This window comes from Anser anser (genome assembly GCF_964211835.1).
Source record: "Anser anser genome assembly, chromosome: 1".
NCBI classification, from domain to species: Eukaryota; Metazoa; Chordata; class Aves; order Anseriformes; family Anatidae; genus Anser; species Anser anser.
This window is the reverse complement of record NC_139720.1, coordinates 58,794,924-58,822,562: the sequence shown is the minus strand read 5'-3', so window position 1 is coordinate 58,822,562 and position 27,639 is coordinate 58,794,924. Positions and strand designations below refer to the sequence as shown.

The 27,639-nt window shown below is 39.0% G+C and overlaps 2 protein-coding genes across 3 annotated transcripts in view; one reads left to right on the top strand and one right to left on the bottom strand.

Annotated features, from left to right (window-relative positions):
- WASHC4 (WASH complex subunit 4) overlaps nt 1-5,456 on the top strand; it is a 43,037-nt gene extending 37,581 nt beyond the window's left edge. The window contains exons 32-34 of one of the 2 annotated variants that reach the window (XM_083820083.1): nt 698-797; nt 2,180-2,255; nt 3,002-5,456. In XM_083820083.1, coding sequence (XP_083676209.1) covers nt 698-797; nt 2,180-2,247 — 168 coding nt within the window. In that variant the 3' untranslated portion in view covers nt 2,248-2,255; nt 3,002-5,456. The remainder of the gene's footprint in view (nt 1-697; nt 798-2,179; nt 2,256-3,001) is intronic. The other variant, XM_083820084.1, reaches the window with a different exon arrangement.
- A 40-nt stretch (nt 5,457-5,496) lies between these two features.
- Nucleotides 5,497-27,639, bottom strand: part of APPL2 (adaptor protein, phosphotyrosine interacting with PH domain and leucine zipper 2) — a 37,553-nt gene continuing 15,410 nt past the window's right edge. Inside the window, exons 4-21 of the mRNA XM_083820085.1 lie at nt 27,305-27,376; nt 24,509-24,596; nt 22,309-22,350; nt 22,131-22,189; nt 21,004-21,150; nt 18,599-18,681; nt 14,588-14,746; nt 13,277-13,465; nt 12,908-12,950; nt 12,773-12,829; nt 12,568-12,656; nt 10,788-10,940; nt 10,631-10,683; nt 8,943-9,117; nt 8,265-8,301; nt 7,995-8,135; nt 7,235-7,282; nt 5,497-7,034 (exon numbers count right to left, since the gene is read on the bottom strand). Of these exons, the coding sequence (XP_083676211.1) occupies nt 6,906-7,034; nt 7,235-7,282; nt 7,995-8,135; nt 8,265-8,301; nt 8,943-9,117; nt 10,631-10,683; nt 10,788-10,940; nt 12,568-12,656; nt 12,773-12,829; nt 12,908-12,950; nt 13,277-13,465; nt 14,588-14,746; nt 18,599-18,681; nt 21,004-21,150; nt 22,131-22,189; nt 22,309-22,350; nt 24,509-24,596; nt 27,305-27,376 (1,764 nt within the window). The 3' untranslated portion in view covers nt 5,497-6,905. The remainder of the gene's footprint in view (nt 7,035-7,234; nt 7,283-7,994; nt 8,136-8,264; nt 8,302-8,942; nt 9,118-10,630; nt 10,684-10,787; nt 10,941-12,567; nt 12,657-12,772; nt 12,830-12,907; nt 12,951-13,276; nt 13,466-14,587; nt 14,747-18,598; nt 18,682-21,003; nt 21,151-22,130; nt 22,190-22,308; nt 22,351-24,508; nt 24,597-27,304; nt 27,377-27,639) is intronic.

The following is a 27,639-nucleotide window of genomic DNA, read 5'->3' as shown; positions in this document are numbered from 1 at the left end:
ACTTTTTTGTAAAATCTTAGTTATAAGAAATTTAACATAACACTGTGAACCCTCAGAGTTGCTTGGGTGTTAATTCGCTGAATTACTGAGTTTGACAGCATACCAGCTGTCAAACAGGAGAAAGATACACTTAAATTTTCAAGTGTAGTAGTTCAGGTTCTATCTGAGATATAAAAGCCTGTCTCTCTCATTTTGCTTTTCATTTGAAGGGGTTATGGGACAAATCTGCAGATGTTTGTTTATAAATAGTCGGTGATTACATTCTGTAAAAGCACAGCTGTTGCTAGAATAGAGAAAGCCCTGCATGACTGACACAAGCATGTATATCACTGAACCTTGTTTAGAAACTGATCTACCTCGCAGTCATCTAAATTATTGGGTTGCGTAGTTTTCCATGTGCAAGTTGTTTCAAATTCTCACTGTGGCTACAAACCTCACATCCAGCCCCAGTGGATTAGTCACAGGTTTATTGCATCAATGCTGCTTTGCTTAAATTACTCTTTAGAGATTCTGGCTGACTTACGCTTTTTGTAAAATGCATGTGGAAAAGGTATGAATGGAGGAAGATTTTCTACAGCACATAAGTGATGTAGATACTGAAGTCTAGTTGCCTTTGATGCTTCTGAAGAATATTAATCTGTCTACAAAGTCTTTCTTGTGATACACTGACACTTCTCTTCTGTATCTTTTTACTTAGGAATTTGAACTCCTTTATTTTTCATTAAGTAGTGCAAGAATTTTTTTCAGAGCAGATAAAACTGCAGCAGAAGAAAACCAGGAAAAGAAAGAAAAAGAAGGTGAGTGAATACTATGTGTAGTACACTTAGGTTCCCAAGAGTGTCTTAGTAGGGAAGATGCTCTTTTCCTTTTTTCCATAGTTGCTTTCTTGCTATTGGGTTGAATCAGTATTACTGAGAGAATTTATGAGGTTCAGGATGATTAAGTAGTCAAGAACAGCTCAGGAGTCCTTCTTTGGAAAAGTTAAATTTCAAGCTGGACTTCTGGAAACAAACAAGCAAAACCAGGGACATGGAGAATGCATACTTGCAGCAGTATTAAATTCAGTAACTTTAGCATCATATTTACCCTCTCCATTACTAATGTTGTTAACAGTTTTTTTGTACAACCTTTGATGTGAAATTGGTGTTTTTCAACTGCTGTTTAGTAGCTGCTTTTCAACTCACATAGGCAGATAATGCAGATATTATACGTGACTTTCACATGTGTAATATTTATGATATGTGTTGGTCTACCATTGAATTACATTCAACGGGCAAGATCTCCACTTGTGATATATACTCTCTTGACTTAGGTAACATGGAAATTTTGCATTTTACATTCATGCTTATATAGTCTCCCTCAAGAATTATGGGAAATTCTCTTGGGTTTGGAAAAAATCTTAAAGAAATGAGAAAGCTCCCAAGGATTACGATGTAGATGTTCCGTTACAAGTTGCTTAGAAACTCGGTTCTCTCATGGCTGAATGTAGCAGTGTTTAAACAATGGAAAACAGTTTACCAATTCTGTTTAGTTCTGACAAAGATAGAAATGATCTGTGAGGTTACTGTCACCGAGACAAAGATCACTTTTCTTCTGTACTAGGAAGACATTTCATAAAGAAAAATCTTTTAGTATGAATTTATATTTGATGTTCAGTGGTGTTTCTCAAATGAATGTGCTACTCAAAAGCCAACTATGAGCATTGTGGTGAGTAGGACTAGATATACAATCCTTGCTTCTTTAGGAGAGCATTCTGTAGGACAACAGTTACTTATATTTCAGGTAAAATATTCACTGTCATGGTACATGTTGAGTTCTCTGAAAAACGTGTTTTGTGGTGAGGGAAGCTGGAAAGGCATACCAGCCTGAAAGACTTGGACATGGTTGTATCATTGCCTTCTACCACAATATTTAGACTTGGACTCTGCAAAATGTCTCAGTACATGTATGTAATCTTTACACAAGTAATCCTACTGATGAGAAGAAACCTTACAACCCAAATACAAATTTCTTCATAGGGCCAGGATCCTTTGTACCACAAGGTCAGTTAGCATACGTGACCATGGTATAGTGTTTCAAATGTTTTATGAGAGCAACATGATATATATGCTAAGACTGTTTTTACTGCCTTGAGTAAAATGTTAAACATAATACATGCCTCCAATTTTTATTTTTATAGAAGAATCTGTTAAAGCAAGCAACGGAGATCTTTCCAACTCTACGCCTGCAGATCCTGTTGTGAAATGATATGGCTGGTATGGGTGATAATTACTTACTCAAATAATTCATTTTCTTGTCAAAATTAGTAACACTCTGTAGGGGTAAAATCTCTGCATTCAACTTACTGGGTCCGTAAAACCCAACAGAAAATGTATAATAGTATACTAGCATCCAATGACGCTAGGTCTGTTTTTGTTCAGTTTTCCTTTAGAAACTCATATTTTTCAGGAGTTACTTATCTACAGCACTTTCTCTAGATTGAAAATAACTACATAAAATATAGCTTGGAGGTAGTTATTTTGAATTACAGATGTATACCGAAGAAAACTACTAATTTTTAGATGCTTTCTTGCATCTCTAACATACTGTTAAAAAAAAGAAAAAAGACTCATAGGCCATTGATCTAAGACTTGAACTTGTACATTTATCTGTTCAACAAGAAATAGAAAACTGAAGAAAAATATGGTACAATATCCGTTGTCCAGATGTGGGCATGCAGTCCTGTTGTATTTGCTTAATGCAGTCACAAATTACACTGTGGGTATAACAGTGTACCTTGTGAATGTATGTTAAAACTGTTGCACAATGTGGAAGTCCTTATTAATGTTTTATTCCACAAAACCTTATTATTAGTATGGGATTTGCACTCTGGGAGCTTAAGACCCTGCCAAGCATTTACTTTCCCCGAATCTTCCCCCCCCCCCCCCCCCCCCGCCAATATCAGAGACAGGGGAAACCAGAAAAGTGAAGATAACAAACTACTTTTCATTTCATACTGAAGGTCTGATTTGCATCCACAGAAGTAAGGAAATCAAGAGCCAAGACAGAACCACAATCAGCTCTTCCTTTTATGACCAGACACTGTGTGATGAGTGTCTGTACCTATTAAGTGATCTTATACTTCATGAATATGTTGTGCCTAACTGCAAGTTTCAGCCTCAAATCTGTGTTTCTTAGCCTTTGTAGGTCTGTTGTATTGTCTGTGTTGTTAATACAGTCTTACATGCCTGGTTATTAACAATAATTGCACTGCAGGCTTCAGAAGCTGCTGAACACTGTGAGAACTCTGTATAAATTTTAACATCTGTTAATGCCTGCAAGTAGAGGTTTCTAGGTTGTACAAGAGTTAACTCAGATACCTGACTTAAGTAAATAGCTAGACTTAGCTTAAAAGTAAACACCAGTTCCATTAAAAGATACTCTTGTGTTTTAATCTCCCAGAACATAAGACTTTTAGGTTTTACTAGCTAGAAGAAACTACTCTAGTCAGCCTGAGAAATTACTTTTTGGTTTTTGGCATTCTTAACTGTATTTTAAGACTGTACTTGAAAGCTTCTTTCATCTCTTCTGATTCCACCCCTTCTCCCCCGTCAAGAAAGTAATGCTTTAATATAAATGGTTCAAATTGCTCCCCCCACCCTCATGTCAGTAGCTAAGACAATTCCTGGCAGACTTTTTGATTCATTCTTTCTTGCGAGTCAGTTCAGCATTTGGAAAACTAGGACAAATTTTTTGTTGCAACTGGAGAGAGACCAGACTGATGAAAGTCCTTTCATTGGCTCTGAAAACATGACCCAGAAGCTTTGTGGACTGTTTAAATCAGCTGGGCTCATTAAAGGGTTTGTTTGTTTGTTTACCTGCAGAGACTGCCCTAAAAAATGCTGCATTACTTGATTTATTTTTGATAGTTTTTGTCATAATTTATGTATGCTTTTTTTCTGACCAAATTGTGCCCGCACTGAATGCGCTCAGTAGTGTTGCTGAGAACAGCAGCAGCAGTCTGGCTGTTCCTAATAATTTCCATACTGTTGCAATTGCAGTGTACCTACTTCCAGACTCCTGTCTCATCTGAAGGCATGGAAGTTCCTGCCTTGGAGTGGTCAAGCACTATCTTGATTCTGCAACAACAGCAGACTCACACATAGTGTTTGTTTTCCCCCCAGGATGGACTTGCTAGGTAGATACATACAGTCAAGGCATTACCTGTGCTCTAATGAAGTCTGCATTTCTATTTTTCCTTCTCCCACATTTTTTGGAAAGACCATCTCAGCTAGGTGATGCTCCAGTTACTAATGTGCGTATGATGGTGAACAAATTCATGTGGTTCTGGTAATGGAAATTCTACAGAAAAGACATGAGCTTATTTTTATAGAGTCCTGTTTGAGGTTGGGACTTGAATGTATACTATATGTGGCAAAAATATATACATACAAACAAATATGTACAGTGATAATAGAGCTATTCTTGCTAATACAGGATTGTAGTTTATTATATTTACACTTTTTGTCATGTAGCAGCACATAGATAACGAAAGCTTTTGTCATCTGAAATACAAAGTGGGTCCTGGTTTTGGATGGCACTCCTCTGTCCCAATTATCTGGAAGGGGTGCAGAATTCTCGTTGTGGTGCTACTCTTTTCATTGCTCATTGCTTTTGCCCTCCTGCGCTGATTCTAGGAACAAAAGGGGCTCCAACAGGTTGGCTGGAGATGATGATGGATCTAAAAATAATACAAAATAATCCTCCAAACTAAACTGAACTTGTTGCTCACCCAAAATTGCGAGAGGTGAAAAAGGGAAGTGAGGATGATGAGTTTACTGCAGGGACATAAAATGGATCTCTAGTTTTCTTTCTCCTTCAAGTCAGGGGCAGAACAGGCTGAAGGCCAGTCTACCTCCCTGAGAAGGCAGCTGCCACCGCTGCCCTCCTGCGCTTTGTCTTGTGACGAGGCTGTTGTAGGTGGAGGTGGTGGCAGCAGCTCCTCCAGAGGTCTTGAAACCTGCTTCTGATATGGTGCTGTGTCCTTTTATGCCAGAAGCCACGCGGCTGCCTTGCCTTCCCTCCTGGTGCTATCAGGTAGGGGAAGCAGAGCGCAGCTGATGCCCTCGTTGCCTTTCAGCCCCCAGGTCAAAAGGCATCTGTCACTGACCAGCGGTGCTGAGCGATGGCCCCAGCAGCACCCAAGTGGTCTGTGCTTCCCTGGGAAGCAAAGTGCTGGTGTGTGTTCAGCTTTGCTTGAAGGGTAGGTTCCAGAGGTCCTAATTAGAAGTAAATTTGAGTTTTCACCTGATGTCCATCAACAACAGCTGTCTTCAGCTTCTCAGGTACAAAGGACCAAATGTAACAGTGTTTCCTAACTCATTGTACAAAAGGGTATTTTGTTACCTCAGTCTGGTTTGTGAGTAGAGTACCTTATGTACATAAAACTGTTAATAAATGTAATTTTCAGAACCTCATTCTCAGTGTCTTCAGTAACAGCACTCCAGGAGGTTTTAATTTTTTTAATATGACAGCTTCAACTTTTATTTAAGAAGAAGTGTTTGTGTCAGTTACTAACAGTTGTCTTCCATGGTTCTTACAAACATTCAGCAACCAACTAAACGAATTTATTCCATGTCAAACACTCGCAAACTGTAATCTTTCAGATGCTGTAGCACATTGTTTACAGAAAACCTAGTTTCCTATTAAGTGCTTGAGAAGAGTTAAATTCAGTTGAAGAACATCAGCTATTTGTTCCAGTTACCTTATCTCGATTAATATAAACAATGCCACATATGGATGCCCTCCTGCCTCTCCCCCCAGTACTCCTATTTATTTTTGTTTGTTCTTGCAAAATGCAACTTCATGGAGGGGGAAAAAATCTAAACTTATTAGCCAAGATACACAGCATTTAATTTCAGGAATGTACTGTGAAACTAGTCAATGTACTAGAGACTGATAATCTAGCATTTTATTGCTCAGCTTCTTAAAATTGAAGATTGCTGGTAGATTCTCCCCTGTTGTACGTCACCACAATGTTAAAAATACAAAGAACTCTATAAAAGTACTTATTTGTCTTACAAGTTGTCTCTGGCAACTTAAGAAACCTAACCGTAGAAAAACTGCACACAGCTAACATGCCCCACTTGTTGACTACTACTGATGTTTGCATGTCAGTGGTATTTAGAATAATAAATCAAGGAGGTACATTATGTCCATTATTTAATTACAGAACGTGAGTGCGGTCCCCATAAAGGTAAGAGTAGGCACTTAAATTTGTTTTGTAAGCTTATTCCAGATGCAATATAAAAATAGATTATATTAATAGGAAAAATTTAGTGTTTAACAAATTGTTTTGTAAATAGACTAGCACAAAAGATAAATCTTGTTACACTTAAACTAGACTAAAAATAACTTCATCTGAAAATAAAGTAAATAGTGCATTTTTAACCTTCATTCAGATGCACATAATCATGCAAACTATAAAAACTGACTAGGGTAGGAAGTTCGAGGCCTGATTTTTTTTAAAGGAGCTGACAACTTACAATTTGTACTAATTTCAGCAGAAATGAAGGCTTCTCACTGTTAATCTGCAGAAGTAACATTAACCCTTTGTGGCTGACAGTTTTGCTGTCTGAACTGCCAGCAGCAAAGGGCTAATGCTGAAACATCTCCTAGGATTGTCAGCTTCCCTGACCCCCTCTACACTACACATTCACAAATGCAAAAATTCCCAAAGGCCAAGGTTCTGCTTTTGTTTCACTGTAAAGCCAGAGGAGACTCCACTGCAAAGACACCACATTCTCTCTAGCAGGATGACGGAAGCTGGCCTTGAGTGTGCACAGATGATTTAAAAACTGAGCTTCTTGCGAAGACTCCCCGCTTTTCCTGCTCCCAGATAGGAGGTAGGAAAGGTCCAGGAGTTCTTATGCTTCTGATTCTTCCCCTTCTTCATGTGTGGTTCCGTCCTCTTCTGACTGATCGTTCAGAAGCATGAACTTTCCATCATTTGTTAATGGCACAGACTTCATTAGCTGAGCTAATGCTTCTGGGTCCTGAAGAAAAATAAAGAGGTCAACAGTATGTAAAAATGGGTCTTTTATTTTGAACTTTATATTGCTGAGAAAGACATGGAGAATACCTTAACTATGTGGGTAAGTTGTTATATTTATGCTTATCGACTATGACAAAGCTCCACCAAAAAAGCTGTCACCAAAAGCAGAAAAGACAGACATTTATGGGGAATCAAACTTACCTTCTGTGCCTCAATGATTTCTTTTCCCAAGCTAATGGCGTAACAAATCTAGAAAGAGAAATGTATGTGAAGATCAGGGTTTTTTTGTTTTTGTTACGGGTTTTGCTGCTTAATCAGGACTAAAACACAGAAGCATCGATGCAAACTTAGTTTTAAATACAGCTGTAAAAGGAGAGGTAGAAAACCAATTCACTGTACTAACTACATAAAAATAAAGCAGTCTTATTTCAAAGCTCTCTTAGAGATGAACTAAAGTTTATCTTTGTACTCAGTTTTTTTCTGTGTGTGAACTTTTATTCACTAAGTTATTTCCAAACCTGGGAATCTCCCCCAGTATGCCTCAGATTGTTGTTTAAGAGAAAAAATTCTTCAACATCTTCCTTATTTAGAAGTCTCTTATTACAAGACACACAGCAAGCGCCGCAGTGCTGTTAACACAGTATGGCTGTCTTTTTGGTGAGAGCTTTCTAGCTGTATTTGTCTCAATATCACTGATAAATTCATTTTTTCAGTGTCAGCTAGACACAGACATGCTTTTCCATATCTCTTAATGCTTGTATTAGCAATCGCACCCTTTCCTTATAGCCAATGCAGCAGCACATACAACAGACTGGGGCCTTTTTAGACACAGGCCACTGCATGTTTACCTACTAAGAAATTTGGTTACTCTCCCTTCTGTCGTACTGCTTCCCAGATGTGTAAGCCAAGAAGCCCAGGATTTGTTTTCTAAATAAAGTATATTAATAAACGTTATGCAAACCTTTTCTCCTTCTGTGTTGCTCTCAAAAACGTATGCGCTCATGGATTCTTCTCCCGGAGTCTCACTGAGATGGACCACAAAACCAATCAGTCTCCTGTTATCCTGATGAGCAGCAAATTGTGTCACAGTGGCAAGTTCAAACTGGAAAATTATAATAAAAGAAGTCTTTTTTTAATCAGCATGCAGTAAGCTTGGTCAAGAGCTAAGGTTCATGTGACTAAGTATTCAATGCTGTGGTAGAAAAAACGGATTCAAAACAAAGTTACTTACACTTATTCGTGTAACTTGAGTTTGAGGATCTATTAACCTGCAATTGTGTGTAGGGAGAAAAAGAAAGTAAATGGTTTTAGAATGAGTCTTATCAGTCATTTCAAGGTGCTTTATAATAGTAAGGCAACCACTGAATCAATTTTACAGATGAGGAAATGCGCGCAGAATCAAATGCTTTAGCCATGACTTCAAGTCAGTCAATGGCAAAATTCAACTCTAGACCCTGACTGTCAGCTGCTTTACCTGTTGGTCACATCTTTCTGAATCACTAATTTGGTAAATATTCTGCCGGCACGAGCTAACGCCGTATGTGCCTGTAATAAAATGCAATCCAGCTGAAGTGGACATCTTGTCTAACCATATTCTACAGCAACAATACTGACAACAGGACAGAGCAATGCCTCTCGCTGTTACTGCATCTGAGGTAAGAGAATCTCTCACTGCGTTTTTGCATCTTTTCCTGTGTAGTTGTAGGGTCTTAGAAACCCAATGCCTCCAATTAAATTTCAGTAGGATGTTCATACAACAAGTCAGGAGGGCATTTCACAAAGTAAAGTGACTCTTGGGATCTTGCTCCCTTGAAGGGTGCCTTCTTTGGAAAAGCAAAAATTACTATCACAAATTGCATGAAGAGAACAGAATACTGACATGGGATAAGCAATGAAGATTTTACAGTACCTCAAGTTCTTGCTGGTGACCATGAGATGGGATTCAGTCATACGGAAGATGTTATGAATGGCACGAGCAGCTAACACTTGTCTCATAGCTTCATAAATCACCTCACTCGTGTCATCTGACTGGACAGCCATAGATCCTAAAAACCGAACTACGAACATCTGCTGCAAGAGTGAATCTGGAAGATAAAAGGCGTGAAAGCTTTCACTGTGCCACTCTGATTTGCCAGTAGCTGGAAAATAACCATGGAATTATTTTTTCCCCTTTGGAAATTCAACAGTAAACTCGTGGGTGGTGACTGTGTGGGTGATGGCTTCCTTCTATGAGCCAGGCGTCACTCTGACCCCGTTTTAAACTGCCTGAACTGGCAGCAAGCAGGAAAAAAGAAGCACAGCCGCTCAGCAGCTTTAAAAACTATAACTGGTCCTTTATGAATTGTTTGATTAGCCAGTGAAATTTACTTTGCTTATCTTGCTATCAGATGGAGGGACCACAACACACAGACTGTGATAAATGGATGGTTTTGCATGAGCCTTAGCTGCCAACAAACTCATTCTTTAAACTTTGTATATTCCTTGCTTTAATTTTATGACCTTCTAACCACACTGCAGGTAGTTCCACTGAGGTTTTCATTAAATCCCTCCCTGCTTATTGACTATCACCATAACTCTCTTGTTTATAATTACATAGCCATTATGTGAAAAAGCTGTCATTTGATCCACCTCCCTGCATGTTCAGTGGTGAGCAAGGTATAAAGCAGGATAAGCTCTGCTGAATGTGACAGCTCAAGAGCTACAAGAGCTGTGTCTATGTTGCACAAGACACCACCACAAAGACTGCTCAGCATTAGCTGAGCAATGGAGATCCACCTGTATAACCTGAGGCACAAAGCAGCCACTGAAGCATTGTGCGCTCTGCTGTGTCCCGCAGTGTGGAGGTGCCTGCTCCTCACAGCTCCTCTGTGAGCCATCCTACCTCACACCGGGACAGCACACTCAAGTGAGAATTCAAATCACTACGGTCTGTTTCAGTTTTGCGAACAGTTTTCTGACAGGGGCTGCTGGTTCCAGACAGCGGTTGTTAGTGGTTGTAACTGGAACTGAGAATAGGTGCACAGGCAGAGTCTGACCTTAGCCTACCAGCACACACAGCTCAAAACTGCTGCCTTGTACTGGCACGTCACTGGGAGGGGGGAAAGGAGGCAGCAGTAAGAAACTCCTTTCACTCAAAGAGACACGTTGCTGCTGCTAGCTATATCCTGTACTCTTCTCTGAAACTCAGATTGTGGATTTCAGAGTGCCTGTGGGTAAGACATGGATACTAAGCATTCTCAGACTTGAGCAGAGCTATAATACAGTCCCATCAAATCCTTTCTAAAGAATTCAACAGCTCCTCTTAAAAAAAAAAAAAAAAAAAAAAAAGGACTAAAACCCAAATCTTTTTGCCTTTAAATTTTTGAAATAGAGCTAATCTGGAATACAGCTTGGACTATCAAGGAAAAAGCTGCTTGTCTTCATAGGCAGTGATATTTAAAAGACAGGCTTCTGAACCTAACTAGCTTTAGCTGTACTATAGGTTGTTACTGCTGCTCCGTGATGTCAGGTGCTTTCACTAAGAGACACCGGATAGGCTGACAGCTGAATTACGCCTAAGATCATGACTAACTTTATCTGGAAAAATGCAGCACTGACCTTCTTCCTCATTTTTGCTGCTGTCTTCGGATTCCCCAAATGGGTTTGCACGCCTGTGAAATAAGAATAAAAACTGGTCACCACATACAAACGCTGTAATACCTAATATTCTCCTCTGAAATCACTCAAAGTGACCAACTGCTGTCTCTGACCATACCTGCCACCTCTGTTCTGGTCCAGGAATTCCGTGGCAGGCAGTACAATATCAAACTGAATCGGTGTTCCAAGAGCAATGAGTTGTGTGGAGTCTTGAGCACCAGCTGATTCATTGGGCGTTGTTTTATCATTTTCTGTATTCCTTACATTCTGGCTAAAGTGAAAATGGAAAAAAAGTTTCAATCATTGACACCATATCTTTGCTTTGGAATGGAGACAAGATTTCCAAAGATCCAAAAGAATCCAAAGTAGATTGAACCAGTATTCATTTAACATAAATAAGAGCATTTTTTATTTACCTATTACTGAGGACTCTAATAAAATCCTCATTTTATTTTTTATACCTAAAATTATTTGAAAAAAAAAAAATATTGGTATATGAAACCTGACTGGAGACCAACTCTGTGGACTGACAGACAGGAAATAGGTTGCTGTTTGCCTCCCTGCCCTCTGGTGGCCATATTTACAGTCACATTACCAGTGCAAACAGCAGAGATCTGAATTTGTTTCTAAGCCTGTAAATGGTGATCCTGACATATTTTTGAGGTCTCACTTGGCCACAGGCTTATTACAAGGTGGTAGTTAACAAGTATTACATACTGAGCCAGACCTCTTCCTGCACCTTTTTCAAAGAGGATGAATTTGTAAGTTTCTTACAGCTACAGAAGTCGTCACTACATATAGTACACTGGTTTTGCTAGCAACATCTTCTATTTCTACAAAGTTGGCTGTATACAGACATAAAAGTGACTTGTGAGATTAGTTATCAAGGAAATAGCTCGTTGCTTTGCCCAGTAAAATATCTGGTGATAGTTTTCTATGTATAAAATTCTAATCAAAGTGAAACAGCTATACCTCCTAATAAAATGAGAAAGAAAGTCACTTGACTGGCATTCCCCGTGCCCACAGAGGAACTTTGGAATCTAAAAGCAGTCATAATCAAGGGAATAATAAATCATAGTAAAGGCATTGGTCTGAGAGACAGAAGATCTAGAAAAGGTTTGAATTTCTAGAAGTAAATACCTGAACACAAATATACAATTTTTTAACAAATCTTACAGAGAGTGCTCTTTGTGCAGAAGTCAGCATGAAACAAACTTGCCCTATTTTATTTATCGCATTGCTGCTGAAAGCAGGAATTTACTCCAACACGAGGCTTGAAAGCCAACTCTGATCATGGAGTCTGAAGAATTCCTACTGGGCAAGATGCTGGGATTATTAACAAAACAGATACAGAGAAACCATACATAAAATTCACATTTTGAATACAAGCATATCCTAGAGCATTATTAACAATTTTTGAGGGGGGTGTGTGTGTGTGGCAGGGATCTTTATTGATTGACCTGAACGAGCACCTGATTTTAAAAGCCCTCACAAGGCATAATCGTGTGTCAGACTGACAGGAATTGGTTGCAGTAATGTGCAAGAATAAACTTATTTAAATGTATAGCGGGGGCTCTGCTGTATTATCCACATTACAAGTCATTCCCTCACTGAAAAATGGTTAGAAGTAAATCACTGTGCTTATTTCAGAAGAAACAGCAAAAACACAATGGCACCTACAGGGATCTTCAAAGCTGCGATGTGGAGCAATAAGCATTACCCTCAACACTTTATATCTCTTCTGGCTTACAGCAGGAAACATCAGAAATAGAAGAATTTGCTGGAAATAAAAAAGTTTGTAAAGCCAGAACCCAGACAGGCCTGGGTGACTGCTGCCCTGTAAAAGGAACACAGCTGAGCACACAGCAGGCTCTAGTCCATGAAAGCGAGCATTTTACCTGGAATGGTGAACTTCATGTTTTTTCCCAAAGGTAGTAATGGGAGTCACTGCTTGTAGGGCTGTCTGGTTTAACTTGATTGCAGCTGCCTAGGAAAACAAAACAGCAACTCTTTTACATATGTACGCTGGGTGTATTGCCTTGTAAAGAACAACAGCAACGCAAGTTAGAAGGAATGGACTGAAATATGGAAACAAGCTCTTACCTCTGGATTGTCTGTGAGATATATCTGTCTGGAGATGTTGTTGATGGCACATATCCACTAGAAGGCAAAAATGAAACTCAGCTCTTCAAGCTCACTTGTATACAAAAATGACAAACATTAAGACAATATTTTTACCTCTTCATATTCCTTCTTGCTTTCTGCTTGAAGAGTTATACCCCTAAAATGTAAACATAGTGTATCAGTGCTATCAGTGGACAGAAGGAATGTCTGGCTCCCAGTCTTATAATAAAGCCACCAAACCTTGTCTCTATTCACCATCAAAAGAACAAAAATCACAAATAAGCTGCAGCTAAAGCAGCTTTAAATACTGCCTTTGCTTTTCAGGCAGTTGTGGGGGAGGATGGGAATGAACATGGTTTTAATTTGGAAACAGCTTTCTGGAAACCCAGAAAGGCTTACAATTACAGCAAGCATGTTTTACACGACACAGCATCTGAAAGGGTAGGCATGGCCGGCTGTCCTCAAAGAAAACCTGTCTCATACGCTTTGCCCGTAGGAGTAGTAATCTGGAAGCAGTATCTTCTGTCTTCACAGTCTACAGCCATAACAGAGCAGTTGTCCAGGTCCTGAATCAATCCTCCAGCTACCGCTCCCCTCGGCTGACACATCAAGTTGCCACCTTGAGTGAAGAAATACAGTCTTTCCCAGGTTGTAGTCACCAGACCTGTTTTACTACAGAGAAGATGCAATGATAAAGACTCGTTGGTATTTAGAAATGACTCCAAATGACCTTATGAAACTTCAAACATACCCTGGTGCTAAAGTTGAACTTTATGTTCCACCCTGGACATTTTTTAATGATGAGTCTGTTTAGAAGTAAAAACATCACCTATTCCTAGCAGAGACTAATCCTTAATAAAAGCTGGAGAAATAAATCAATTCTAAACATCCCAAGTTACTGCAGAGAATCTTTTTATCTCCTAGTTAAGGAATAAATGAATTATTAGTACTGAGTAACTGACATGAAATACTAGTAAGATTGATTAAAAAAAAGTATTTTCAGCTGATGAGCAGCATGAACAGTTTCAAAACAGAGCCATCATAAGAAAAAGTATCTTCTGCAAGTAGTACCTCATAACCCATCTCTTCCCTAGCTAAGAAGTCCTTTCTATTATATTGTAATCCAGCTCTTAGAATGCTGCTAGAAATAAACAAATATCCAATACAAAGAAAAAAGAACAGAAAAGAAGATTACTAGTCAAACAGAAATGACCTGAAGCTTAGTTAATTACATAGGCTGGGTTACTATATGCCACCAAATTCTGCTGCTGTATATACATAGCTCCTGTGGAAGGTGATGGAAGATTTTATTTGGAAAATCTGCAGAAGTAACTCTACGTATGGCATACATTCCATGTTATGTACTTGCATTGTCCACGAAACTTCTAGTTATGCAAAAAAGGTGGTTTATGAAAACCCGTATTAAATACAAAATATAGCTGTTCTTTGTAAACACTACGTTTTCATTAGCCCTAAGAAATGGGAACAATCTGAGCCCTGCCCCATAGGCTTCTAATTTTTAGCCAGCTGAATACAGGAAATATCCCTGAAGGTGAATTCATCCAGAAGTAAAATTCTGTGTTCAGGGAAACTGCCTCAAATGCCTCTAATTTGGTTTAAACTTCTAAAACATATTGTCAATGACAGAAATACTTAGGAGCTGAGAGGTAAAGCTACCACAGTGAATGAGGAGTCTAAAACTTCATTACCTGAGGAGTCTTCAAGATCTAAAACAAAAATACGTAGCAACAAGTCGGCAATTAAAAAAATGAGCAAGTAGAACAGCCTTCTTACTTTCTAAGATTCAGGTAGCCAGCCTTCTGGATGAGGTTTCTATTGATAGCAGGTGAAGTTATATCAGAGTCTGGTGTGTAAACAGACTCATTAACTGAAATCAAGTCCTGCTGGGATACTCTCATTTTTTCAGCTTCAGCATCCAACTCCCCCTGTATGCTGGAAAACAAAACAAAACAAATCCAAAGCCATCAATAGTTAATTTATACCAGGTTATAGCTAACATCCATAACCCAACATGAACAAAAACACCAGTCGAGATCAAATATGAATCCAATTAAATGTAGAAAGCATTTGAGTAAAATCTCTTACTGGTTTGGAGAGTAATGAATGCAAAGATAAAATTTATTTTTAGAGTAGATTTTATAGGAAATGTAATATAAGACTACACGCCCAAGGCTTTCTCTAAGGACTGGATAAATCCATTCAGTTAGGAAAGAATGGAAGAAGCAGAATACAATAGGGAACTGCTCCCAAAAAACGCCATCTGAGGCTGAAGAGACAAGATGTGTACACTCTGAAGATATTAACCCTGGTTTAAGGAAAATATGGCTGTCTTTGGAGGCTGGAAGCAAAAGCACAGCCAGGATTTCCCCTTGCTCTTTATTTTGAAAGCCCAGCTTGAAGGTGTGTGAACTTGCTCTCAGTATGTCTCATATAGTAGCTATGCTTTTCTCCCCTCCGATTTGTGTTGAACATAAGTGTCTTCTTTCCCCAAACAGCATACAGAGATCAGAATTATTCTGTAAGCCTGAAATGAGTACACAAGGCATGTTGAGAATGAAGAGATAAGTTATTTTTTTGAGACAGAGAGAAATCATCTAAAAGCAATGCATGTATGAGTTAACACGACTGAACACATACAAGTGGTGCTCTAATGTAACAGCACAGTTCAAAGTAGGCTTTGCTATAGTATTTCTTGGCTTTCATAGAACAAGTTCTTGTTCCTGCCATAGTGTAACACACTAGAATTCCTGCAAATTCTCCTAGAAGCCATTTCCAAGCACGTGAAGATTAAGAAGGCAACTGGGAACAGCAAGCACAGATTTACGCCTGCCAACCCTGATTGCCTGCCGTGATGCGATGGCTAGCTTGGAGGACGTGAGGAGAGTAGTGGATGATGTTTGACTTGACATCAGCAAGACTTTTCACATGGTTTCCTATAGCATCCTTTTAGCCAAATTAGCGAAATACAAACTGGAGAAACGGACTACAAGACGGGTAGAAAACATGGCTGTTTTTGTAGAAAACGTTAGGGTAGAAAACATTAAAGGGTTGTTATCAGTGATACAAAGCCCAACCGATATTCAGCTGTTAGTGGTGTTTCTTTTGGACCGATACTGAAGCCTACAGGTTTACAGTCTTTAATACGAGCTGGACAACAGGACAACAGCTGCACTTTCAGCAAGCATGAAGATGTCACCAGATTGGGAAGACTGATTGACAGCTACGCTAGAGTGGAGGGCTGCTGTTCAGAGGGGCCTTGACAAGCTGCAAAATGGTGCTGTTTTGGTGCCCCAGCACATGAAAGCCAGAAGCAAATTAAACCGAGTCAAGTGAAGGGCAACCAAGGTGGTCAGGAGGGCAGAGCATGCGACATGAAAAAAGGCTGCGAGAACTGCTTTTCAGCCTTATGAAATGAAGGCTAAGAGGAGCTCTTACTGCTAGCTTAACTACCTAATGGGAGAGCATACAGCAGATGGAGCTAGACCCTTCTTGGAGGCATGCAGCAACAGACATGAGAGAGCAGAAACAAATTGTGGCAAGATACTGTGTGTGTGTGATAGAGAGAAATACCTAAAACTGGACTGGATACAGCACTGAGAACTCTGCTGTAGCTGATCCTGCTCTCAACAGGTGACTGGACGAGATGACCTCTTGAGGTCCGTATTGCAGGAGCTGTCCTTTGACTTCCAGAGAAACATTATCGGTACGTATTTGATTTCTTTATTAACTTTTCCATACTTTAGGAGTTATTAACTGCATCCGGGCTATTAGGAAAACTCATGAGATGGGAACATAACAGTATTTGTCACTGTTTATCTTAGAAGGCCATTAACCCTGGCACCTATGCTTTAAGGAACTTTAACCCCCTACTTGCATCCCAAGTGGTTAAACCTTTTGGAGTACGTGTGTGCATGATACAGGCTGCACAGACCCTGTATTTCTTAAAAATAAAAACTGTCCTGGCATCTCCATGGTTCGTGAGACTGGAATCTTCTTCCTAAGGCTCATTTCTCTTCTTTCGCTGACAGAAAAGCAAGAAAAAATGAGAATTCTGAAATTATTTCTCCATGCATTTGTGGCAGCTAAACAAATCGGTTACTGAGAATATGTCAATGATTTCTCCTTTCTAATGTGTTTTGACACTGTTAGCAGTATTTACTGTGTAAACGAAAATACTTTTAAATATGAAGAGTCAGTTTCGCAATCAGCTTAAATAGATGCAAGACCACATCACTGCTGACATTTCTAGCTGCACAATGGCTCTCATCAGCTTGTTGTTCCAAATGAAAACAAATGTGACAAATAAAAAGCTTTTAGCCTGTTTAGCAAGCAGATCTGACTCACTGAAGCCTTGTGATCCCTAGCACTAAAGGAGGAAAGGATTGGGCAGCAAGTTTTTCAGTGGCCGTGTAACCTTAAATAATGAAACCGAGTTCTGTCGGTAACTGCTGAGCTGCAGAGTCAATCAAGATTTTGCAAGCTTCTCTTTTGGGTTTTCCAAAGACATCACACAACATCACACAACTGCACTGTTTATATTTGAGTTGTACTTTCCAGCTTTGCTGAATTAGAGAAAAACATGAAAATCAGACTGAGCAAACTAATTGAGCAGCCTATTTTTGCTTCCATTCAGTATTGTGTACTGTCCAGAGTGCAAACCCACCCAAGTTTTCAACAAGGGCTTATTCTACAGCGACAATCCAGTGATAAGATCCTAACGGTGCCTGTGAGACACTGGCAGCATGCTCTACCTTTAATAATGTACGCTATTTCAAGGGAGTTTAAAATCTGTCCTCCAATCTGTACAAATGCTATGTAGACTGTAGAGGAATTTATTTGAGAATTGAGCATAAAAAGATATATAAATAAGCATAAAGATATAGGAAATAAAGAATCATTTAGTAAAAGAATCTCCTACACAGGGAGATTACTGGTAACACTGTTCTCAAATTAACAAGCATGCATTATTTAAAATGCCACCAGAGTCAGAATAAGTAATGACTTGGATATACTCCAATATGAAAGGTATGAAGCAATAAAGCGAAGGATTCAGCCTAGTGTTCCAGCTGATTTAAAAGAAACGATGAGTGTTCTCTCTAATATGATTACATTTTAAATGTAAAGTTTATAACATTTACAAGGACTTAATTATAAAGAGAATGTCAATCTCCACTACAAAAAGAGGAGGACAAAGAGAGGGAACAAAGAAAAAATAATCTCAAAAGCAGGAGCACAAAAATGGGGCACTTTATTGAAGTAGGGACTTAAAACAATTCATGTTGAACTCAGTGGACTGATACAGGCTATTCCAGACACAATGAGTATTGCCCAGGGCAAGGAGTTTTAGTTGCCTTGTGTATCTACAACATCAAACACTACAAGTCCTAAATCCTTATTTGGGAGGTTACTGTAACAACAATCCATTATTATTACAGAAGACCCAGCAAGTATAAACACCTCTAATTCAGAATGCACTTTAGCTTTATTATATTAATTCTATTAACCCACTGCAAAAAAGAAAGCATTTGAGCACTTTACAAGATACAGTTCCTGGCTATATTGTAAAAACACCGTGCAGTGCACTGACAGCACTTTCCTTTACATGCACAAGCACACCCCCCTTTCCACCTGCTACTTTAACAAAATATGCCCAAAAATGCAATGCAAGCACGGAAGCACTCTCCTGAGCAAGAAACATGGGCGCTGCCTATTATGTCCTGAAGGTTTCAGTACTGTTGCTCAGAATTCAAAAGAACAACCAAAAAGAAGCAAAAGTATTGTTACCTTTGAACCATGTCTGAAACAGATGACAAAAAGCTGTCCATTCTTTTGGAAAACATCTCTGCTCCTTTCTTGAAAAAGTTGATCTGAAAAATACAAGTAAGGGACACTGGCATCATCTTGGTTCTGGCAGACAAATAACAGATTGCTGGAACTGTGTTAACAGTGATCCCATTATGACTGGTGCTTTGGGCTGGCAAAAAAATATGTGATTAAAATGACTTTGTTGACTTCTTGTATTTTTCTCTTTTGCACCTTCCCACCTGTTCATGTACCCCATTACACACACAAGCTATTGGCTGCTGACAGGTACGTTTCCAATGAATTGCTGAATGACTGCTAAGAGGGAACAGGCAGCCTTCTCCTATAATAGCACCATACAGAATTGGTTCTGTGCTGTCATGAGCCACTGCATGCAATGCCACCTTACCAAAAAGACTAGGACATAAATTGTCCATTAGATTTAGTAGTCCAACCTGGAAATTTATAAACTGCTACAGCAAAGTCAGACAAGAAAACGATGAAGTGTAGCTGCACTAGCGGAAGTCTCTAGGGCAATCGGTTATATCAACTACAGTTTTACCATGATTTTGTTCTGCTAAGGCCAAGTGCACTTTTTATTACAGTCCAGTTTGCTGGTATGGCTCAGCAGGCATGCAGTAGCAGCAAAGCACTCAGTGTAGACTACCTTAGATTTCATTTCTGGCTGTGGGGTGCACAGTCGTAGTTAGGAACTACTGACAGCTCTGTGAATCATGGACACAGGTAGTGGTGTGTGTGCAATTAATTATTTTAATTAAAAAAAAAAAAGTGAGCTACTCCAGAAATAAATGCAAAAACATCAAAACAATTCTCTGCTGTTAAGCAATTTATTAGATATTTAATCCAATTTTACTCGTGATTCCACTCCTTTCCCCTATCTTTGGGACATAGGATTCATCTTGCCTGTAACTTAGATTTTTGCAACTATGTTCTTGACCACAGACTCCCTTTACAGACAAAGGAGAGAAAGCAGACTCTCTTCAAGAATGATTCACCTATTTATTTCAGAAATCTACTGCAGGAGGGAAGAGCCCTACATTCCACTGACAATAACGAGAGACTGCCATGCCTATCTTAGACGTTGATGTCAGTTTTCAGTCAAATAGAATCACCGAGTCAGTCAGGTTGGAAAAGACCTCTAAGATCATCCAGTCCAACTTTAACAAACCCTCTGTACTAGCCATGACTTCTAAAAATTCCTTATGGCCTGCTCGTTCTTTGGAAATGTGAAATATTAGGCATGTTTCGAGCAATTAATAAAGAAAATACATACTTTAAAAGCTAATGGGGGGGGTTCACAGTATTTAAGCATCAGTATCAACTGGCTTCTGGCTATTCAGTCATTCCTATGACAACCTGAGACTTTCCTGTATAAAGCAATGAGAGATTTTTTTTTCCAGATCAGGGAAGTTGTTTGGCTTCCATAAAAGGGAAACTGGTGCAGGTTTTTGCTCAGGATAAGTAATTATACACTAGAGAAGCAGTATGAATTTCCATGGAAAGCAACTGAATTCTCTTTAAGTACCTACTTTATATAGGACACATTATCTGCAACAGGCACAGGACACTTGACACGGTGATCCAGGTTGTAATCTCAAACAGACCATTGCATTCATTTTTTCTATTTTCATGGTCCAATTCTCATTGGACGCTTTCTTTCATCAGTGTTGAAGCACAACAGACCCTTAAAATGGGCAAGTCATGAGAATCAAGTGCTGTGAAAGTACTAGTTTATTAATCTTCCTGACATCCCAGAGGGTCAGATTAACAGTATCACTGCTGCAATTTACAGATTTGAGAAATGTGCGTTCAGCCACTATATCAGATTGCTGGCAGAACAAAGATTAGAAACAGGATTTCCCAGACTTATGCTCAATCCACCTTACTGTTCTGTCCTCCTAGTTCTCCAGTGGATGCTCTGTTCCCTGTCGTGTACACTCCTCATCAGTATGCTGAACATTATGTGCCAGGAGGGGAACTGCTACATAGGAGAGTTTGTGCAGACACAGAGTAAAGAGTAGGACTACATGCTGTCGTACAGATAACTTAGCTGTGAAAAGAATTAACCCCAGGCTGATTTTGCATACAAGTGCATGTAAATAAATATATGTGTAAATAAATGTATGTGTAATAGTAATTATTTTTCCCATTGCTATCTTTCCTGGATAGCTAAACATTCAACCATCTGCCACAAACAAAACCATTTGTTAGAACCTAGGCACGCTGAATAAAGTTGTTTTGTTTTCTTTTATTTTCATTTGTCAGCTCTCAAAAATAAATAAATAATTGAAAAAAAAAACCAGAGCTACAATGTTTCACTTTCCCTGGGAAGGGTCTAACTGACAGAGTTGTTTTACTGCCCATACCTGTCCTCGTGTATATCCTAGCATAGGTTCCATCATTGCCACTCTCTTCCTGTACTGCAGAGCATTCAGGGCACAGTAATACTGCAGAGATGAAAGATGCTGCTTTCTCCTTGCATTTGCCACTTCTTTTGCCACTTCTGCCTTAAGCTAAACAAAAATTGATAAGAGGTTGGCAAAGTGTTATGGTGCATATGGATATATTCGCTGATTATTTTCAAATTATCGTTAAACAACAGTCATTACAGAACTTCTCCACATAAAAATGAAGGATGAGAAACTAACAAAGCAAATCCAAAACCCAAATCAACTTTGAGCCCTGCTATGTCAAGATACTTCGCATTTGGACAGTCCCTGTGACTACAAACTAACTCAACCACCACAACTAACATTCTAGACCTGATCTCAATGCAAGAGATTTATTTGCAGCTGAGATCACAACACAAGCCTGTAAGTGCAGAAAGCAGAGATGAATAATTCACAATACGCTGTATCACATTCTGTTCTTCAATGCACTTCCTTTGAAAGAGCATCCTGTAGAACTGAAGCACTCTTAAAGGACAGGGCCAATCATACATTTCCAGCATACAGAGGTATATTTTGGAATAGTGGTCCAGTGGGCAATGAAGAAGAAATGTAAAACAATCCCACCAACACGGTTTGGTGTACTGTAAATGAAATGACAATCCATACATAGAAATCTAGCAGGAAGGCAGATGTGAAACAATGGTATGCTTTATAAATAGCAGACACAAGGCTTCATGACATGATTTACAATGAATTGTACCAGTGATACAGCATCATCACATTAGCTGTACAACAGTAGGCCCATACAAATCTACTTATAGCCATTTGGATTGCGTCTGTCTGAAGAGCTCCTCTGGACCTGAAGGGCTCTAGTTCAGCAAAATACTTGGTCATTTGCCTTAGTTGGAGAAAACAGGTATAACTTTGCTGAATTGATGTCTAAAAGCTTTGTGTCTGCTTAGAAACTAAATCACGAGTACTCTTGAGCTAACATGGCTTTAACTGATGAACTCTCCAAAACTCGTAAGTGTATGTAAGGACTAGCTACAATGAAGACAGAACGGCTGATGAAAACTTTTCCTTTTCCCTTTCACGTTCTTTACCTTTTCATTTTCTTTCCTTTTCGGTAACCTGCTATACTTTGCCATGGACACGTCATGTTCTGTAGACAAGGAATATTATTTTTTTTAGAAATGTGATGTGTGTGTGCATAGATTAAAAATGTCTTCTGTGATATAACAGGTGCACACCATTAGAAACAAACAAAACCAGGAAACATACCATTGCTAGCAAGGCCAAAAAGATCCTTCAACGTGCTTACTTCTGGAAAAGAGAAATTGAATATTCAAAGTAAAAACTGCTGTAAACACTTTGTTCAACTGAGATGACTTATGGCACTGTTAATACCTAAATCATTCCAGTCCTTCCAAAGCAGAGATGCACACACAAGTCATGCCTATCTTGAAAATGATAATAAACCAGATCAGTTGGCTAGAGAAATTAACAGACAGATAGGAAAATAAGAGTCGAGTTAGTTTATTTGACTGAGCAAGTTATCACTGAAAAAGATTCCTTATCTGTCAGTGTCATTTACCCAAAGCATCGTTTCACTATGCTTGCTATCACAAAAGGCCCTCCACTGCCTTAAAAGACCAGCAGTTCTGAACAGCCTGACAATGCCTATATGATATCAAGAAATCTAATGAAGTCCTAGAGACGCATGAACTAAGCCCCTTCCCTGTACATAATCTTCATCAACGTGGAACTTTTTTTTGGCTAAGCTTCTCTGTGAAGAGAAGTATTTGTCTAATCCATTCGATTGCTGGCTGTGATGTTGACAAAACAAACACTGGCCACCAGTTTCTGATGCAGGTAGGAGGAAGAGAAACTAAACAGGCAACTCAACTTTCAGTAGTGTTGGGTACAAATCGCTTTCAGTTCCCCTATCAATGTACGTTTAATTGGCAAAACCCTTCTCAGAAGCCAACAAACTAAGCACATTCATAAGACCACAAGACCAGCTCTTATGCAACTCTGAAAAGAAAATGGGTAAACTGTAGGATGTCATCATGGTCTCTGATTATTTGTAACAACCTATTCAGAAATCAGCTTCATGCCACCTTTTTCTTCCCAGAACACTTCCACATGATTCTAATGCAGAATGACAGAAATTCTTCCCATCTGTGACTAACTTGCACCTAAAGGTTTCTACAGTACTCAGTACATAACAAGATCAGAAGTAAAACAAGTACACAGTTTATCTTCTCTGCTTCCTTGTTTAATCCTATGATGAAATTTCAGTATGGCCAATCCTCTGCTAAAATCTACAATCTAATCTCTCTAATTTACAGATTGCGTCAGAGCAAAATGGTGGTGGGGATGGATGGAGAGAATAAAAAAGATTTTGACATCCAGGTAAGCTGAACAAACTTTTGTTTGTTGTCATGCACCAGCTGAGGCTTTGGTTGCATCTTCTTTTTCCGTCTCCTGTTATAAACTAGGGACAGAATCCATACAGATGGGACCAGATTCACTGCATCAGGGAGGCCTCGTTAAAGAGGTGTGAGAGCATTTATAGAATCAACATCTGAGCACCCAAATACTGCTACATACTTGACACTAGATTATGAACAAGATACCCATTTTTATAAGTACCTTGGTATCTCCCATGGTTTCAAATAAGATGCTATGATATCTTAAACCTAAAATAGTCACTATTTTGCTATTTATTTATTTCATCTTCCATCAAAATGATGTTTTCAAAAAATATATAAGCAGGAGAGTAAACTCAGCATGAGAAACGTTGGTTGTTTTTTGTTTTTTTTTAGTAAACCCTGGAAATGCTGCAGTAAGAACTCTTGTTTCTGATGCATATGTAGGTTACAGCGTCCTTGACCTTGACTATCAACTTGTCTCTTTTGAAATTACAACAAATGATTGCACTCCTGCTTTACTGTTTAAGGAATTTCCAAGTTTGCACAATCAGGTTACTTGGAACTACCCGTGGATGGAAGGGGCTTAAAGAGAACTAATTGCTTATAAGGGAGGGAATATATCATACTATGAGGTTGAAAGAGCTTGTGATTTTTCAAACAACCCCAAACTTTGGAAGTGGGACAAATGTTGTTTGCAAGCCAGATACATTGCTAAATTTCCCTGCTTTAGGCAACTGTAACATCACTGGCTTCAGTGAAATTACACTCCTGTCAAAGTGGAGTGACCCAACAAAGAACAAAGTTGTGTATTTTCAAACTTGCACCACACAGGGCATAACCTATAAGTGGCGAAACTGCACTATTTATGTCTGAGTAAAAGCACACACCTGTAAAGGAAATTCTGTAGCAGGAAAAAAACCAAAACAAAACAAAACTTTTCTGTGAATTACCAGAAGAACAAATTATACGGCATTATGCCTTAGCTTATGACAAAATAAGCATGAAGGAACACCAAGAGGTAAATTAAAATTTAAAATAAAACTTACCTGTGAGATCCTTTTCCCGAAATTGTATTATTGGGAGAACCATTGTATCTGCAAGCTGTTTTGCCAATTCAGAATGAAGAATATTGAGCTAAAACAGAGAATAGAGGAATGTTCTAAGACAGAATGTAAATAAAAAGAATAACGTACACTGTCTGTTACTGAACTCTCTGTAACTGGTGTTTATACAGACTAATAAAGCACATGTTGGTAACCTTAATTACGAGCAATACAAAATTCTTAGCAAAGCTCTCACCAAAAAAAAAATTACAGAAGGTCCGGTGGTTTTATATTTCTACCATTTGGGATCAGAACTATCATATCAACACCACCAAGTGTCATTATTGTTCACAGAACCACAGAACCGTTTAGGTTGAGAAGGACCTCTTGAGATCACCTAGTCAACCTACCTTGCTCAAGTAGGGTCAGCTAGAGTAGGCTACCCAGGACCATGTCCAGTCAGGTTATGAGAAACTTCACAGACAGAGACTCCATAACCTCTTCTATTCATAATACTTGAACTCAAATGTCTCCTACTAAAATAAGTGACTCCTACGGTCTTTCTGCGTGCATTTGTCAACATCAACATGCACTTTTCCCAGTAAGAATTAGATGACCACAGTGACCTTTTTCCACCAGAAAAATTAGCACCAAATTCTACGTAACGCATCCTACTCCCATTTCCACGTAGGCTGAGGCAGACCAACAAGCCCCAGTGGTTAAACTATGACCACAATAATCACGTTACTATAATCGCTGTATTTTCCAACCTAGCATCTACCGCAGCTTTCTGGTGAACACTTAAGCACCCACTGCAGGTTTTCATTGTAACCCCTGCTTCCTCAACACACATGGATGCACACAGATGCAAGGCGAGTTTTTTAAAAAACCTTTTAAAGATATACATACACATAAGTATTTGTGTAAGATCTATATATCTGTATATCTAACCTACAAAATGTATTTCTCCCATGGAAGTAAAAGTATACAAACCCTTTCAAAAAAAGAAAAAAAGACTCATGTTTATACATCACCTTACATAACTGAGTTCAGCCATCAGCTAGAGTTGTTAAGCCCTATAATAATAAAGTCAGCTTTGGAGGAACAAACTACAGAACGATGATCCACAGGAGAACCATCTAAATTAGAGCATGGCCCCAGCACTCTACAGCTTTTGAAGAACCACACCTGCCATGTGTGCCCAGCAGACAAAGATGTAAGGTACTTCCATGTACTTCAGTGCTTAAAACATATTTCTGTGAGACAGATGGGGATTTTGCACTAAGTGGTTAATTCCTGCCTACCGTTTTATAAGGATACAAGAATTTTTCATTTCCCACATGCTGTATTAGAGCAGTTCACTTGATGATTAATTCTAGTGAGCAACCCAGCGGGATTTCATCTGTAATTTGCTTCTATTAACCAGATTTTGTTAGGCTCTATACCACAGAGTTACAGTTCCACTTCCATGACTAGAATCTCCTTCCATCCAGGAAGGTTACCCAGGACACAATCACAACAGGGGGCAGTATTTTACCTTCACAGCATTTTCCTGTTGTGATTAGGGTTAGGTAGGTAAGGATGAAGTCAGTATTTCCCACTCAACAACACAGAACTAAACCAGGGCAACTCAACATCTGTAGAAAGGACAACTGGAAAAGAGATACAGGGGCTAGCTAACACACGTGAAAGGAGGTTGAGGAATGGAACAGGTTCCTGTGAGGGAAAATGTGACTGACAGAACTGAGCAGCAAGGTTCTCCACTTTCAGCCCACAAAAGGGATGGTTCTCTTGTACCTGGGGAGGAGAATGTACTAGTTTTCATCTATTAATAAATCACCAAGACAAGTACAAGACTTATGACAGTAAATGTTCTTTTCAAGTATATCCTGACTGCAGGCATGCAGCAGGATAAGGCTAAGGGCAAAATTAATCCTTGGAATTCCTCCCATTATATAATTAGAGTTATCCATGGAATGAGAACAGCTCTAAAACTTTTAACTTATTTTTTGCCCTGCAACCCTCTTTATTCTCGTCTTCCTAAAAGTAAACCTCGTTATAGCCCTTTGCCTTCTAAGTGAAGGTTAGAAGTAGACTAAAGAACAGCACTTGTCTCATGACACACAGTCCTGCTCACACCAGAGAGAATGATGTAACAAACGATACTGAAGCAATAAGAACCCAGACACTGACATTAGAATGAAATGTTATATGGGCAGGTCTAACAAGAGCACATTTAAGAAGACACCTGCTACTTAGCCACAACCTATGGAGGGAGTGTAGAAGTGTTCAGCACATACAGCTGTAGTAGCTAACCTGCCTTCAGCAGACCTTTCTGCAGCCTCCCCAGTCACCTTTGGATTCTCTGTGATCCTACAGTAAATAAGCTGCAACTGTACCACTGCACAGCTGTTCTGTGCCCATCCCTGGATGGTTTGGGCTCAAACTGCAGTATTCAAAGCTTGAAAATATAAATATGATTTTTTTCCCAGTCTACCTGAACCATGTCCTGATTCAGTCTCTTTTCTAATTCCCCTATTTAGTAAGTTCAGCTTTGCTCTGAGAATAGCATGTACGAGGAAGCCACAGACCCAGCTCTAGTGATCTGCAGATCTAAAGAGACCACTACTAAAAGGTGGTATTATACTTCTTTCTACCACTGCTTAAATGATTCTATAAAACTCTCACACAATCTGTCCTTCAGAGGGAAGGCTCAGAACCCAAAGGGCAAAGATCAAAAGAAAGAGCTCCAATATTCCATTAACATTGTAATAATAGAATAATAGCAGTTCAAATTACCTCATCCACAACTTTTGAAAAGTAATGAAGGGTGGATATCACTTCTTCATCTCCTTTCCCTAAGGCAAAATGCTGAAAATAGAAACAAGTATTTGGTTAGTAAATCAACAAAGCTGAGTATAAGACACAAGAAGTGTTTTACTACAAAGGTAATAAATACTTTTACAAAATGCAGTAAAACTAAAAGGAAAAACAACAACTCAATATATATATATTCTTTATGCACTGCTACTCTTGTTTTAAATTAATGGATTTTGGACAACATGCAATTAATGCTTACTAGATTCATCTTAACTTTATACAGTAGGAACAAACTGGCTTCTATCTTCGTAAGT